At 45.4% G+C, this 16,937-nt stretch overlaps 1 protein-coding gene and 1 long non-coding RNA gene across 9 annotated transcripts in view; one reads left to right on the top strand and one right to left on the bottom strand.

Annotated features, from left to right (window-relative positions):
- STX3 (syntaxin 3) overlaps positions 1 to 6,474 on the bottom strand; it is a 43,139-nt gene extending 36,665 nt beyond the window's left edge. For 5 of the 8 annotated variants that reach the window (XR_013996384.1, XM_081098150.1, XM_081098151.1 and 2 more), the window contains exon 1: positions 6,177 to 6,463. Coding sequence is in view for 6 of the 8 variants with exons in the window: in XM_081098150.1 (XP_080954276.1) it covers positions 6,177 to 6,206 (30 nt within the window). In the remaining 2 variants the exon portion in view is untranslated. Of the gene's footprint in view, positions 1 to 6,176 lie in introns of all 8 variants that reach the window. The other 3 variants (XR_013996385.1, XM_081098148.1, XM_081098152.1) reach the window with 2 other exon arrangements.
- On the top strand, positions 6,006 to 15,388 carry LOC308524020. Its single transcript, XR_013996386.1, has 3 exons — positions 6,006 to 6,231; positions 9,197 to 10,124; positions 14,714 to 15,388. It is a non-coding gene; the product is annotated as an uncharacterized lncRNA (long non-coding RNA).
- Positions 15,389 to 16,937: the final 1,549 nt, after the last annotated feature.

The raw sequence follows: 16,937 nt of genomic DNA, 5'->3' as shown, positions 1-16,937 counted from the left end.
CTTTTCTGTACAGCTAAAATTAGTCTAGAATTAAAAAAGGTCAATTTTAAAAATAAAAGCAAATCTGATGCCCTACCAAGCTGCCCTAACCCAGACAACTAAACATACCAGACTGTATACAGTCCACTGACCTCTTTAGGTGGGGGGTTGAATTTCACTCAGGCTCTAGACAGAAACTGCGGAATGTCGCCTTGGAAAGAGTCCAATGCCAGAAAACAGGCTGACCTAACAGTGGAGACAGTGGTGAGAGGAGGAAATGGCAGAGGGGCCTAATAGGAAGATCAGGCCCCTCCAGGTAAGTTCATTGGCAGAACATCCCCATTCATCCACTGATGGTACGGGTGACAGCTGTGCCGGCTGTGGACTGGGAAGTGAACATACAGGAAAAATGAGGCATTCAGGGTCTGTGCTATCTCAGAGAGCAGGACATCGAAGGATAGGCAGGTTCTGAAATTAAACACTGTGTAGCTGCTTTTATATATCAACAAAAATAGTTTGTGGAGGTCCCAGGAAGGCAGAGTAAAGGCTGTCTGCTCAGGGCCTGAAAGTTTTTCTGCAGTGATGATATCAGAACTGAACCCTAATGGATGTTTAAGATTTGGCCAGGGGGAAATGGGGCAGCCAGTGTTTCACTGTGGTATCCACATCTTCTCCTTCGTTTTCTCTCTGAACAAGAGCAACCTTCCATGATGTAATGGGCCGGGAGTTGGGATATAGCTAGGAGCCCTGAAACTCATCCATCCATGTCCCTGAGGGTGGAACCAGTGACTCTGGCTCCATCAACAAATGTATGGGTTCCCAGAGTTAATGCTGAACTTCAGGCAAGTAAGGATTCACCAACCCACAGGGAATGGAGTGGGAAGAGTAAGTCATAATAATGAATAAGGCATGTGTAAGGGCCAAGCTGCTGTTGATTAGTCAACAAATGTTTAATAGGTAACTAACTACTATACAGAGTGCTAGGTACTGAGCCCCAGATATCCCATCTGCCACTGCCTGTGCATACAGTGGTTGGGGAGATGAACAAATACAGTATAGGGCGACATATAAAGCAAGAAAGATATACTTGTTCTTGATCTCACTACTTTTAAGCTGGAGATCTCTACTCTAAGCCTCAAGCCCCTTACCTATAAAATGAGAATGATGTAACAGCACCTTGCCTTGCAGAGTTGAGAGGATTAGAGACAAGGTATATAAGGCACCTAACACAAGTCCTATCCTATAGTAAGTAGCTGCTCAATAAATGATTGTCATTACTGCAGCTGATATGATGATGACAAGAAGTAACAGAGCCATTGATCTTAAAGACAAGACCTAGAAGACTGAGTCCATCTCATAAAAAAAAAAAAAAAGGAAGATGGGTTCAAGTCCACTCTATGATAACATATAATCCCATGACTTATTAGAAGAAAGGTATTTCACTGCAAAGCAATATATGGCCCATAAGGGCTGCTAGAAGGGAGGAAGAATATTCTAGGCTCCAGTAAAGGAGCACTGACTGTGATGAATGAATTTTGGCAGACATGTATGGTTTTGACAAAGAGGAACAGAACGCTGAAAGGGAGGACACATGAACAAGCATTTCTCCCTCAGTGACTGCCAGTCGCCCAGGCCCCACACCCGCAACTCTTCTACACTCACAGGAATATAAATAAAACTAATCCCCTTCTTTCATCCGAGCATTTTCTCTTCTGGCCTCTGGCTGATGGGTCTGTAATCCCTACCCAATCCCTGTTGCACTCATCTCAGCTCTGCTTCCCATCTGCTCACAGCAAACAGCTCACCCAGGGAAGGGACCCTCCCAGGAAGAGAGAGGAGCTGGGGAAGAAATCACTGGCTAGTAGAGGTTTTATCACTGAAGGATGAGATCTCACTGAAGAGATTCTCAAGTAAGGACGTTAAGATTTGGTTATGACCCAAAGCGCCTGGCACATAGTAGGGGCTCAATATATATTTACAGAATGAATTAATTTTTAAAGGGGAAGTTCAGGTCTGTGTTTCCATGGGGCTGAACTAACACTGTTATCCTGAGCAACTCTGATCCCAAAAACACACTAGAACTTCAAATGGGGAAGGGACCAAGGACAAGCCCTTTAGGACACAAGACGGAAAAGAAAGAGCAAAAAGTAAGGCTGGCCTTTAGGGCCTCAGGAGGTTGATTTCATTAGGTGCTGGTTTTGGAGGGGCCAGTACATCCCAAGTCATCTCTATTCCTCTGTAGATCAATCTCCAACAGGGTCCAAAGTCCTTGACCTCTATTCCATACATCACTGGCTTCTCTATTATCATTATCTACCTTTGATTATGGGGGAGGAGGTTCTCTTTTCATAACTTACAGCCCCTTGTTTTCCCTATATGGCCATTGACTCTTTAAGACCAGGACTTTATGTAATAATTCTGGCTAACGTGATGCCCAGCAGGATGAGGTCAAAAAGAATGAGCATGAACATGCCCACCACACAGAGGTCAAAGAGCAATGATCGTAGTATATATGTGGGACATTCACCAATGGGAGAGTGTTTAAGAAAACTCAGAATCCTTGCCTTACTTGGAAGACTTGAGGAGGAACCTGAGCTTAAGCATCACTTCTTCTGGGAAGTGTCCCCACTCCCTAATGCCCTGTCACCATCTCCCACAGGGTATTCCTGCAGTTTTATCACAAAGATGACATCATATGTCTGTTTCTTGGGTATCTCCCTGTTTGTCTGGGAAACTCTTAAGACCCAGGAAAATGTGTTCACTGTTACACCTTAGCACCATCCCAAGGACCTGGCACACAGTAGGTGCTTAGTAAATGTTTACTGAATGTTTAATAGGTAACTAACTACCTATTAAAGAGGGCCAGGCAAGAGGATCCTGGACAGCAATCATCTGGACTCAGCAGATCCAAAGTTCAGCTAGCAAGAAATCAGCAGGAATCGCCTTGTGAGATAGGGTAGGTGTAGGCATTGCACATTCCTGGCGAGCCTGTCCTAGTCACTGAAGAAGCTGACTGCTGAGAAAGCCCACCAGGAGGAGCAGTGCAAGAGATTAGTCAGTTCTTGTGACCATGGCCTCAGGAGGGTGTGCCCTTCAGTGTGGACGCTGCTCCCAACAGGGCAAGTTTGAGGGATTCATACTTCCTGGGGTGGGTGATTATCATGAATCACCTCCTTTCACCCTCCTAATGACCCTAGGGGAAAGGTATGAGGATCCACTTTACAGGTGCAAGTCTGAGATCTCAGTCCTATAGACTCCAGAGCCTAACAGGTGCTTAGCACAGGCTCACAATGAAACATTAAACACAACCACATATCCTCAGAGTAGATGGAGGCTTTAAACCACCTGATTTGCCTCCCCTTCTTCAAAGATACTCAAATCCCTACAACATGCAATGTTCCAACAAATTCTTGCCTCCTCCCTCCCATGCTAGAGGATTCACAATCTCTCCAGCCAGCCTAGCTGATCCTTGGGCAGCACTGACCACTAAAATTGCTTTAGTGCAGAATCAGAACTTCCACCCGACAACTTCACATCTTCTCCCTGTATCTATACAGAGCAAACCTAACCTTCAGCACAATACTGTCCTCCAGCTCTCTGGAGGCGGTTATCAGCTCTCCTCCCCCAGGGTTTAGAAAGATGCCTCAGAAAGAGATTGCATAGGCTGCTCAGTGTGAAACTGGTTTCATGCAGATTAACAAATGTCTTTCCCTGATAAAAGAAATCAAGAGAGAAGATGGTTATCTTGTGGCAGTGAGAGCTGTCTCTGTCCTGGGGGGAGGGGAAGAGAGGAACTGGACTAGAAACCAAAATTTATATAACCTTAACAACAGTCTTCAGGAAAACATTAATATGGAGATCAACCAAATTCTTTGTTTTACAAAGGAGGAACAGAGAAGCAGAGAGGGAAAATGACACAAAGGGCCCTAGCTGGTTTGACTCAGTGGATAGAGCGTAGGCCTGTAGACTGAAGGGTTCCAGGTTCGATTCCAGTCAAGGGCATATGCCTGGGTTTCGGGCTCGATCCCCAGTAAGGGGTGCGCAGGAGGCAGCCGATCAATGACTCCCTCTCATCATTGATGTTTCTATCTCTCTCTCCCTCTCCCTTCCTCTCTGAAATCAATAAAAATATAGTTGTTGTTTTTTTAAAAGAAAATGACACAAAGGAACACAGTTACTAAGTGGTAGGGTCACAGCTAGGCCCTTTGAACTTATAGCCAAGTCCCACCCTTCTCCCTGCTCCAAAGCCCTAGAGCACCTGTTATTTCAGAACTGCAATCCCATAATAACTGCATTTCCCTAACAGCTGCACTGCCTACAGTCTCACTTTCACCACCACCACAAGAGGTAAAGCAGGGAACAGCATTAGCTCCCTATTCCAGGGAGCAATAAGGAAGCTTGAATTTATACTTGGAATTCAAAGCTTGGTGAAGATTCTTTGCTATTTGTTGACAATGGGCTATTGAAAGAGGCCATAGGGTGTCTCCCTAACTAAGAAAGGGAAGGGAACGGCCTCTACCTGCTCTTCAGTTTGCACTGTTTCATGATGGCTGGGTGTGCTGACATGGGAAGACCTTCAAAACCATACTCCTCTTCCCTTTCTGCCTCCCAACCAGCGTGCATCAGAAAAAGAGCCCCAGGATCACCAGCTCTGTGACCTGGGGCATCCCTCCTACTCAGGTTGAGCTCTAGTCTCCTCACCTACAAAAATAGTGGCACCCGGCCAGCGTGGCTCAGTGGTTGCGCTGTGATCTATGAACCAGAATGTCACCGTTTGATCCCTGGTCAGGGCATATGCCCTGTTTCTATCTCTCTCTCCCTTCCTCTCTGAAATCAATAAAAATATATTTTTTAAAAAAATAATGGCAATAAATTCTGCCCTATGAGTAACCACTATGAAGCTGAGACGACAGAAAGCAGGTAGGATGCAGAGTGACTCACTCCCAACAACTGTCTCTTCCCTTCTCTTGCTTCCTCACTGACCTGCCTCCTCTGCTGCCCTACTACCTAGAGCAGGTGAAAGGTCATGAAGATCTCACCCAAGGAGGGAAAAGGAAAACAATTGTGACATCATCCTATTAGTTCCTCACACTTGTATGAGGTCTCTATTTTTCCAAAGAGCCTTAACAATGAGTAGCATTATGTTTACTATTTCCTAGTCCCCTGTGTGCCGCACACCACACAAGGGGGTTCTGTGTGCTCTCTTGGGGTTAGTCCTCACAACCACCCACTTTACAGATGACAATACTTCGACTCAGAAGTTAAGGGATAGACAGCTAGTGCTCCTGCACAAGCTCCCATGTAGATGGACTACTTTTGTCAGGAGCTAGATTTTTAATTCTATTCAGGCAGAGCCTGTGCCCAGGGCTTAGCACTAGGCCTGTGCCTAAACTGCACTCAATAGTTATTTGTCGAATGAGTCTGTGAATATCTGACTCAAAAACCTATTATGCTTTAACACTTCTCTATATTAAGTCTCATTATGTCATTTCATCTCATGACAAATCTCTAAGGCATGATCATCCCATTTGACAGATAAGGAAAGAGTGGCTGGAAAGAGTAAGTCGCCTAAGATTTTACAGCCTTTGTGCAGCAAGGCTGGAGGCGGGCTACCTTCAGATCCTTTGCCCCCGCCACAGCTGTCCTGGGGGTTCTGGGGGAATTAATAATTATAGACCGCCGGGGCTGGACCCATCTCCGCACTCACCAGCTCACAGCTCAGGGGGTCACCCAGGAACCCTGAGCTGCTCCCCGGGAGAGGGGGCAGGTGGGCCGGGCGTCCCTCAGGAGGGAAACAAGGGGAGGAGGGGGAGGCCAGTGCTGGGCGTAGCGCCAGGCAGCAGCGGGCACGAGGTGACCCCGATCTCACAGAGAGCTCGCCCAGGCCCAAGCACCCCCGCGGACCCTCGCTCCGGACTAACTCTGTCCAGCTTGGGGGTTAGCGGAGGGACGGGAGGCTACAGGCTTCCAGGAAAATCGCAGTCCAGCGATGAATCACCGGCACATGATTCCGGTATAGAGGGGAGGGAGGGAAGGGGGTGGGAATGGGCGCGGGATGTGGCCGCGGCTTGCGGAGCGCAGGCCTCGCGCGGCCCCCCTCCAGCCTGGACTCGGGGAGAGAATGGAAGTCCCTCTCCCGCGCGGCTCCACCCTCCGCAGCCCCGGCCCGCCGGGCTCCCGGGGGCGGCGGGACTCACGGCCTTCAGCTGCTCCAGCCGGTCCTTCATCCTGGTGCCCAGGCGCCCGAGGCAGGTGAGCGCGTCCGCAGTGAGCGCGTCCCAGGAGAGCGGCCGGAAGTGGCGACCGGGCCGGGCCGGGCCGGGAGTGGGAGGCGGAGGTGGGCGGCGGCGGCGGCCGGCTAGGAGGAGCGTCCGAGGCTACGGGAGGCTCGGCCGCGCCGCCCTCTCCGGCCCCGCCGGCGCCGCGCTCCAAATCCGGCTCCCGGGCCAGCGCCGGCTCGCAGTGCTGATCCGCCCGCGGCCCCGCCCCTCACCTGGGCCGCGCCCCGCGCTCCTCCTTAAAGGGGCCGTGCCCCCCCGCCGCCCCGCCATCCTCGGCTACCCGAACTCCTCCTGCTCTGGCTCCCCGTCCCGCAAGGGAGCGGAGAAGTCTAGGAAGAGGACCGCGCGCTGGTAGGTCCCGCCGCTGGGCGCAGAAGAGCGAGTAGGTCTATTTGACCTCAATTCCATTCGCTTCCATTCGACGGCCATTCGCTACCTGTGCCACATTTTGTATTAGGATCCGACCCTCAAAAGACTCATTCATTGCGGGGCGGGGACAAAGTACCGTAGACGAAGAACTCTAACCCAGTGTGATTCCTGCTATAATGGGTGGGAGAGGGGCATTCTAATATCGTAATTTGAACAGCTGATAGAAGGTGGTCCTAGAGCAGTGGTTCTCAACCTTCTGGCCCTTTAAATACGGTTCCACATGTTGTGACCCAACCAAAAAATTATTTTCGTTGCTACTTCATAACTGTAATGTTGCTACTGTTATGAATCGTCATGTAAATATCTGATATGCAGGATGGTCTGAGGCGACCCCTGTGAAAGAGTCGTTCGACCGCCAAAGGGGTCGTGACCCACAGGTTGAGAACCGCTGTCCTAGAGGAAATAACTGGAAGTGAGACGCGAAAGGGCAGGCTGGAAGGAAGAATTTGGATTTCATGATGTTGGCAGTCGGGACCCTTCACAGACATGTTAAGCAGTTCAATGTTGGAAGTCAGCACACCTGCCACTGACAATTTGTACAACTGGGAAATCACCATTTGGGGGGGGGGGGCTGTTTCCATATCTATAAATCAGGGATAATACCCACTGTGACAGAGGAGGAATGATTGATTGGTAAAGTATAGAGCAAGGTTGTAGGTAAAAAAAATATGTTTTATTGGGAAGCTTAAGTCGTTCTCGCTTCCTACGTGGTGCAGATTCCCAGGTGAATTATACCTTCTGAAAAGGGGTGCGGTCTTCACACTATCCCTCTTCTTTGTTCTCTCTCCTCCCTCCCCCTTCTCTCTTCCCTATTTGTCCTCCTTCTTGGGAATAACATACCCAGCAAGACTGGCTCTCCATAAATGGGACTGACAGTCTGACAGTCCGAAGATTCATTTCTCAAGTCAAGAAAAGAATCTGCTCTATGCATTCAGGTTAAAGGGCTGTAATATTTTTCGTAATTCTAACAGACTTTTGCCTTCTTCTGCTATCTCAGCGTGTGCTCCATGCTGATTTCATCGCCTCCCATAAAGATACTTACAGTCCGTGAGTGGCCATGCTGTTTGAACCCTCTTTGGTCCTGAATGCTTCCTTCTATCAGGTGTTAGCTAGGTGGAGTTTCCCATCTGTGGTACAAAAGGCGTCTGCGCCCCCTGGGGGCCATGCACAGAAAAACAGCGTAATTCAGAGATACAGGGTGTCCCCCAAAAATGTACTCACCCTTTAGTAGCTGATAGATCAATTTTTGAAAATGAAATGTAAACACTGCCGTTATAATTATTCAAAGTGAGTGTATACATTTTTGGGACACCCTATATATCCCACCTCCTCTTAATCTTTGTTGGGATAGCTAGGTCCCCACACCTCAGGAAAAGAGGGTCTCCTGACTCTAAACACAGAGTTTTGCCACAAAACAGCTGTCACTTGACATCACACAATCTATTTTCTCATCTTTCAAGTAAGAGAGATGATCAAAACTAATGATTCCTATTCTTCAAGGTAAAAAATATAATGTATTCTTTATTTTCATTTGTAGTTTTGAAAGATGCTATATCCCTAAAATATTCTTATTATGTAATAACAAATTTTATTTCCTCAAACTCAGATACAGAACATAGACTTGTGGTTGGGAAAAAAGGAGCAAAATGGGTAAAAGTGACCAAGGGGTACAAACTTTCAATTATTAGATAAGTTAGTTCTGGGGATGTATAGCATGGTGACTATAGTTATCAATACTACATTGTATATTTGAAAGATGCTAAGAGAACAAGTTTCCATCATAAGAAAAAATATTGTAACTATGTGAGATGATAGCTGTTAACTAAATTTGCGGTAACCATTTTGCAATATATGTATATATCAAACCATTGTTACATGCTTTAAACTATTATGTCAGTTATTGCTCCATAAAATTGAGTGGGTGGGATTTGATTTCCTATGAGAGGATGTTTCCATGAAGAAGAAAAAAAAAGACCTTTTGGTTAGCCTGTGTGGCCATACAGAGATAACTATATGATTTTCCTTACTTCTTAAAACACTGAAAACTGTGTTCAAAGAGTCCTCTTAAAAACAAGTGGAGTGCCCTGACCAGTTCGGTTCAGTGGCTAGAGCATCGGCCTGTGGACTGAAGCGTCCCAGGTTCGATTCCGGTCAAGGGCATGTACTTTGGTTGTGGGCAGATCCCCAGTAGGGGATGTGCAGGAGGCAGCTGATGGATGTTTCTCTCTCATGAATGTTTCTAACTCTCTATCCCTCTCCCTTCCTCTCTATCCCTCTCCCTTCCCCTCCATCCCTCTCCCTTCCTCTCTATCCCTCTCCCTTCCCCTCTATCCCTCTCCCTTCCCCTCTATCCCTCTCCCTTCCTCTCTATCCCTCTCCCTTCCCCTCTATCCCTCTCCCTTCCCTTCTATCCCTCTCCCTTCCCCTCTATCCCTCTCCCTTCCCTTCTATCCCTCTCCCTTCCCCTCTATTCCTCTCCCTTCCTCTCAATAAAATATATTTTTAAGAAAAGAACAAGTGGAGTTCAGGGGCTCAGGAAGGGAAACATCAGCAATTCTTTTATGATCACACTAGGGACCCAGTGCACGAATTCATGCACCTTAAAAGGAACTGTGGGCTGCAAGGCTGCAGTGGGCACAGGGACGGGTCTCAGCCCATCCTCCACGCCCCTTCCCGGCCCCTCCCACTTTGCCCCCCCCCATCCCCTGTCTGCCAGCAGCCCCACTCCCACTGCCGCCACTCCCATGCACTGACGGCACTGGCCCCACTTGTACCCGCTGATAGCACAGAGCGATTGGGGCCAGCACCAGCAGCAGGTGCTGCCCTGATCACCTCTCAGGAGCAGGGGGAGGTGGAGAAGCCCTGAGGGGCAATCGGGGCTTGTTGGGGGCCAGATGTAAGCTGGCAAGGTCCTTGCACCTGCAGGGGCTAGCAAGGCTGGGACCCTTACCCGCACAGTTTTCCCAGACTTGTTTGGATGGCGATTATCAGTAGAATGGGAGTAACATTTGTAGAATGAGAACAGCCTTTCATAGCTTGCCAAGAAGTCTATAACTATTTACTGAGATATGCTGTACTGAGACCTTGTCCTTCTGCTGTATCTCTCCCTCAGAGATTAAGAGGAACAAAGAATACATTCCTCTTGACAGACCTCCGATTCAGTGTGTTGTGTATAAATAGGATTGTATAGCTAATAAACTCGCTTCAGTTCATCAAGAGAACTGGGGTCCTCCCGATCCCGCTTTCCTGTCTTTCTTTCTTTTCTCAATTCCCACCTCCCTGCCTCAGCCCGGCTCAACCCTGTCAGGCTGGCCCTGGCAGATCTGGCGCCCGAGCTAAGGGACTGAGGAACTGGGAAAAAGACGGTGAGGAACTCCGTCGGGCTTGGAGAGACGACGTGAGGATCTCCTCCGGATAAAGAGTGCACTCGTTAAGGTAACGGAGGAGCAATTTTTTGATAATCGGGAGTAAAGCATGGGGCAATTAGAATCTAGAGAAAATGCCCTTTATGGGCAAATGTTAAAGTTTATGTTCAATAGTAGAGGAACTAAGGTTAATGACAAGCAAGTAGAAAATTTTTTAAAATTCATTCAGGAGGTCTGCATTTCCTTATCGAATTTAATACGGGATTATTTAGATCCCAGGCATGACCATAATCAACCGTCTCTTAAGCCAGAAAAAAAGGAGAAGCAACGTGATAGCACAAAACAGGTGTCTAAAAAAGACAGTATATTAAAAAGAAATAATGTAACTTTTAAAGACAATTTAACTCCTCAAGATGAGGAGGATTTTGAGGAAGCTGCTGCTCTTTGTCATGATGATAATACAGGTATTGTTCAGGCAAAAGAGGAGGAAGAATGTTTTTCTGCTGGAACTGAAGAGGGTAGTGATATAGAAGATGTGTTGGAATGCTTTTTAGAAACATTAAAGCTTGTTGGCAAGAAAAAGAGAAGCCGCGGGGGCCGTTCCCGCCGCTCTCCGCTGCCTTGTGCAGCACCAGTTCCACTTTCCCCTCTCCAGATGGCCTTGCAGGAGGCACGAAAGTGTGGTGAGGAATTGGGCATTCATGCCTTCCCTGTTATGGAACGGGTTAATCCTCACACGGGACAGCGTGAGCGTGCTTATGACCCGCTTCCTTTTAAAACTTTAAAAGAGTTAAAAACAGCCTGTGCTCAGTATGGGCCCACTTCCCCTTATACTTTAACCATCTTGGAAACGATGGCCTCAGCGGCTCTCCCACCTAATGATTGGAGAGCTATTGCCAAGGCTTGTTTATCAGGAGGGGATTATCTCTTGTGGAAATCAGAATATGATGAAAAGGCTAAGGAACAAGCTTCTCGTAATCGAGCTGCCCAGATTAATATTTCTTATGAAATGCTGGTAGGGGAAGGAGTCTATGCTGATACCCACAATCAAATTCAGTACCCCCAGGAAGCTTATGGACAGATTCATGGAGCTGGGGTCAGAGCCTGGAAAAAGTTACCCACCTCTGGTCAGAAAACAGAGGAGCTCTCAAAAGTTATTCAAGGGCCAGATGAAAAGTATCAGGATTTTGTCTCTCGGCTATTACAGGCTGTTGGCCGAGTCGTGGTGGATGGAGAGGCTGGCATGTTAATAGTTAAACAGTTGGCATATGAAAACGCCAACACTGCCTGCCAAGCTGCACTGCGGCCCTATCAAAGACAGGGGACTCTCTCAGATTATATCCGCATCTGCGCAGATATTGGTCCCTCATATATACAAGGAGTTGCCATTGCGGCTGCATTAAAGGGAACCACCATTGAAGGAATTCTTCAGCAACAATTTAGCACAGGGAAAAGTCAAACATACAAGTGTTACACTTGTGGAGGAACAGGACACATGGCAAAACAGTGTCCTTCTAATAAAGGGGTTAATAAAGGAAATGGCACAGGTCCCAAGCAACCTGGACTATGCCCTAAATGTAAAAAAGGAAAACATTGGGCAAATGAGTGTAAATCTAAGACAGATATCCAGGGAAATTCTTTGCCTCAACACCAGTCGGGAAACTACCAAAAGGGGCCAGCCCAGCCACGGCAAATAACAGGGGCATTGTCTATTTACCCTCCTGTCCCTATGCCGTCTCAAGGCCAGCAGGCTACACAGCACCCAGCCCGCCCCAGAGAGCAAAACAGATACAAGAGCTATTCCGAGCAACCCCAGGGAGTGCTGGGCTGGACCTTGGATCCATAGGAATAAGACATTCTGTCTGTCCTGGGTGCTGCCCTTGCCTACTGAAATTAACAAAATATCATTAGATTTAAAACCTCCCACATAGAGAAGAAATGATGATTTCCTTGCATTTCTGATACAGCTACAGCAAATGCCACCAGATTTGAAATTTAAAAATGCGTCTGGGATTTCTGTACACGTGTAAAGAGAAAACTGGCTTGAAACTAAGGCGCGCATTGTCCGATTTTGGACATTTAGATAGAGTTTCAAGCTAAAATCTCTTTACAAATATACAAAATAAAACCCAAGACTGATTATTTCCTAAGTAAGATGGCAAAATTTAACCCAAAGGAAAAAAGATGCTGGCTATATTCTAGCAGCAGGATTGGCATTTCCATAATAAAGAACAGTTTTTAAATACTAATAAAGAATATTAAAAGGTTAATTTCAAGGCCAAAAAGTAAAGTCAGTAAAATTATCTCTGTTACAAAAATTTGCTAAAGAATGTGCCTTAAAATAATAAATTGAATTTAAATCTCAAGAATTATTAAAATATATTAATTATAAAAATCTAAGTAGCCCAGGTAAAAGACGGCTACGCCCTTTAATTAAGGCTGGCTTCCCAAAGCAGTTTCTAATAGAGGAAGGGCTAGCCTCCCTTCCCCCAACAGAGCAGGTAGTCCAAAAATTTCCTGCCAGTGACAACTTTTAAAAAAGGCTTGCTTCCCAGTTTCCCATCCTTGGTAGAAAGAATGTAACTAATTTGCATTTTAATAGTTACCTGTTTTCAGTGAATGGCACCCCAAGGCTTAGGAGTTTACTAAATTAAATTAAATATTCTAAAATAACAAAATGCTAAAAATATTAATCTAAATGTCCCTCACAAAAAATCTAGAGGATAGAATTAAATCTATTGATTATGTCATGTATTTTTGAAGTTTATTCTTAAAAATGTTACTGATTAAGAAATACTAAATATTTAACTTGCCAGCTAAGAGTCTAAAGTTCTGGTTACATAAATTGGGAGAAATCATATAATTATAATAAAATTTCAACATTTATCTAATTGAAAAAAGAGAATAAATTCTATAATCCCAACCAAAATTTTTAAATACAAAGATCAGTTTTAATTTAATTGATATCTCTTAATAATTATAAAAGGTATATAATCTTTAAATTATAAATACACATATATATTTAATAGTTTTTTAAGTTAGATTTCAAAAATATAATCAAGGAATGACTTTGGGACATTTCATGGGCCCTGAAATGTTTTCAAAAGTTTATTCTCTTTTCTTAAAAGATTTTTTAATAAAGCCAATCTAATATTCTTGAAATCACATAAAAAGCTTTATCAGATAAATATTAATAAATATATATTTTAAGTTTTTGCCTCTAAGAAAGGGCAAAACACGTTATCTTATTTAATATTTCTTAAAATACAGCAGTAGAATTTTAAGATATAATTTAAAATAACAAAAGCTCATTAATAATTTTTAATATTTTACAACAGCATATTAACATTTATTCCAAACAAGCTTACAAACTAATTGTTTGGCAGGAATTTAATGAAAACATAAAAGGATTTTATCCCTTCCACTGTGTGGAAGGCCGCCTGGGAAGGCACTTAAGCATTCTATATTGACCTCTCTTGCCCTTTTTGCCAAGGGGGTCCCTCTTCCAATTGTCCACAGCTGTTACCTAAGCTCTCTGTTCATACTGAGGTTGAAGCCTCATGGTGGCTGGTACCATGGATCTGTCTCTTTCCCAATGGTGTAAGCTGGACCCTCTCTAGAGAAGAAATCTGGGTTCCCCATAATCAATGCCGGGGCCCCGCCAGCTGGCGAGGGGGTCACAAGGTAGTTACTGGGCATGGAGGCCACAGGGGTATACGCTACTAAGGAGACAAAACTAAACCTCACATCACCCTGCTTGGCCCCGGAGGATGGCTGGTTAGTCAACGACGGGTAAGACCCCTCTGGGAGGGGCAACCTAAGACAGGCACAGTCGCAGGGGGCCTCAGGGGAGAACTTGGGGGTCAACAGAGGTGGGGCAGAGATCCTCACCACACCAACTATGCAGGGGCTTGAACACTTGCCCCTTCTGAGGGAGGTCTCCTGCCCCCATGGCTGCTGCGCTTCCCATGCCCAGCTCAGATCGGGACCCAGGTAACAGAAAGAGACTTAGCCCAGCCGAGATCAATACCCAGATAACAGAGACTTAGCTAACAGCAGCTACCCTATATATAAATCTAGCTTAACACCAGGAATGCTCAGAGCCTTTTCAAGGATGCAAAATAATCCTTTCCATTAATATTTACAGTGTAAACTAAGATTGTTATTAGATTATTAAATTTAACAGTAAAATAGTAGTCAAGTTTTCAGATTAATTAAATTTTACTAATTAATATAAGTAATTATTCAAAAAGTATTAACCAAAATTTTCATTTCATGGACAAATTGCTTAACATACTATAAACCTAAAGCAGTCATATTTTTATACAAAAATTAAAATTTAAAGTTATCTAGACTACATTATATAATTTCCAAAAACCTCCTAATATTAAAAAATAAAAAAGGAGGGATAGTGGAATAATAACCTGTTAAGTAAATGAAAACCTGTTAAGTAAATGCCTTAATTGCTTTAATATTTTTACTTGAAAATTAATTTTTTCATTTATAATGCTAATAGCAAGACACCCATGAAAAACATACGTGGTGTCAAAATAGCCAAAGGATAATCGTTCGGACAAAAATTAAAAGAATCCCAAGTCTAAATTATAGATATGATTCCTTTATTAACCTTTGGTCGAGAATACATTTGTATATTTTCAGAAAACAACTCCAAGACCATGTGGATTCCTGCAACAGAGAGGAATTATCAGGACTGCTCCAGCCACAGAATAGCAGTGGCCCCGTGAGACAACGAGAAGAGAAGCAGTCCAGAAATAAAGATGGTGAAGACGCCTTATCATGCTAGCAGTCAGCAGCTGTGCGTCGCTGCAGGTTGCCCAGGACCAAACCAGAGAGGGTTGGACCTGCATTGCCACCATTTGTGCACCATCCAGAACTGAAATATTACTGCTGACCTGTACTCGTAAAAAACTGTCGGACACTGAAACACGATCTTCGCCTAAAAAACAAAGAAGGGGGATCTGTTGGGGGCCAGATGTAAGCTGGCAAGGTCCTTGCACCTGCAGGGGCTAGCAAGGCTGGGACCCTTACCCGCACAGTTTTCCCAGACTTGTTTGGATGGCGATTATCAGTAGAATGGGAGTAACATTTGTAGAATGAGAACAGCCTTTCATAGCTTGCCAAGAAGTCTATAACTATTTACTGAGATATGCTGTACTGAGACCTTGTCCTTCTGCTGTATCTCTCCCTCAGAGATTAAGAGGAACAAAGAATACATTCCTCTTGACAGACCTCCGATTCAGTGTGTTGTGTATAAATAGGATTGTATAGCTAATAAACTCGCTTCAGTTCATCAAGAGAACTGGGGTCCTCCCGATCCCGCTTTCCTGTCTTTCTTTCTTTTCTCAATTCCCACCTCCCTGCCTCAGCCCGGCTCAACCCTGTCAGGCTGGCCCTGGCAGGGGCTGGTACCAGGAGCTGGCAGCAGGTGTGAGTACCAAGTGGGACCTCGGCGTACAAGAGCAAATAATTTTCAGTAACCGCCAGAAGCTCACCTTGATGACAGCAACCAGTGCCCCACCTTGGTCTGGTGTCCCCACTCACCTGCTCCACCATCCCACCACAGCCAACACCTGCCATGTTCCGTGCGCACCCCCTGGTGGTTAGCCCACATCATAGAAACTGGTTGTTTGGTTGTTCCCCTATTTGGCCTATTTGCATATTAGGAATACACACACACACACACACATTCCATTGGAAGGTAGTTATATATTTCAAGCCTTCTTAAAACCTCCTAGTAGGTATGAACTCTACTTAGTCAATTTTATCTTAACATTAATATTTGCTCTTTCCTGACAGGAAGAAGTCTGGATTCCACCTGCTAGTTGTGCACAAAAACCTGAAGAAAGTAAAGTAACTGCAAGGCATGGGACCTGAGCTAGTGGACTGGTATGGAAAACCCTGATATTGAGGCCAAGTGAATTCTAGGGTCTCCACGTAGGTGAACAGTGACTTAAGGACCCAGGCTCAGTGTTCTCGCTGATGTATTTTCATATTTATGCCCCACAGTGGTACTTGATTTTACACCCACTGGGTCTTAGTGTAGCTATTTTCCCATAAAACAGTCAGGATTCATTCAAGTGTTTGCATTTTGGTTATAAATATTTCAGCCAACACTTAATTTCACCTTTACAAACAAACCAAAGACAACTCCTGGGACTTGGGGTTTCACTTCCTTCTCTCTCCACCCTGTAAGCCTATTTCTTTCCCAGTGGAGAAAAGAACTGAACCTCACCCCATCTAGACCGCCAGAGCCTGCTGTGAAACGGGCGAGACCACTTTCTGGTTGGTGTACCTTGAGGCAGTATCTCCAGAGTGTGGTGTTCAGTACTGACATTTCTCAGAGGGGAAGAGGGGGGAAGATGGGAAGAGATTAACCAAAGAACCTACATACATACTAGAGGCCCAGCACGCACAAAATTGTGCAAGTAGCTCACTTCCAATTCTGCTTGCCTTAGCTGGCCGCCCCACCCGCTGCGAGAGCGCTTCTCGTTTGGTCATGACGGCATTACAGCGTCATGGCCACAGGCCTTTTATTAGTATAGATATGCATAACTAGTGAACACAGACAATAGGGTGGTGAAGGCCTGTGGTGGGGCAGGGGCTGGGAGGAGGAGGGTAAAAGGGGGGAAATTAGAAGACATCTGAAATACTGTCAACATCAAAAAAAGATAAGGGAAGCTAGAGAATTAAAGGGAAGAGTCTTTCTGTCCTCCACAGCTATTGCTCCCCATGGCAGGAAGGATAGAGAATAACCAGGATGGAGAATAAAATCTCTGACTTGTAGTTTTGCCCCCTCACAGTTTGTGTGTTCTCTATGGCTGCATAACAAGTTGTCCTAAAACTTCTGTGATTCAGGAATCCA

The sequence above is a fragment of the Myotis nattereri genome (assembly GCF_964212035.1).
Source record: "Myotis nattereri genome assembly, chromosome: 9".
Taxonomy (NCBI): Eukaryota; Metazoa; Chordata; class Mammalia; order Chiroptera; family Vespertilionidae; genus Myotis; species Myotis nattereri.
Note: the sequence above shows the minus strand (reverse complement) of the source record. Positions and strands in the feature narration are given on the sequence as shown.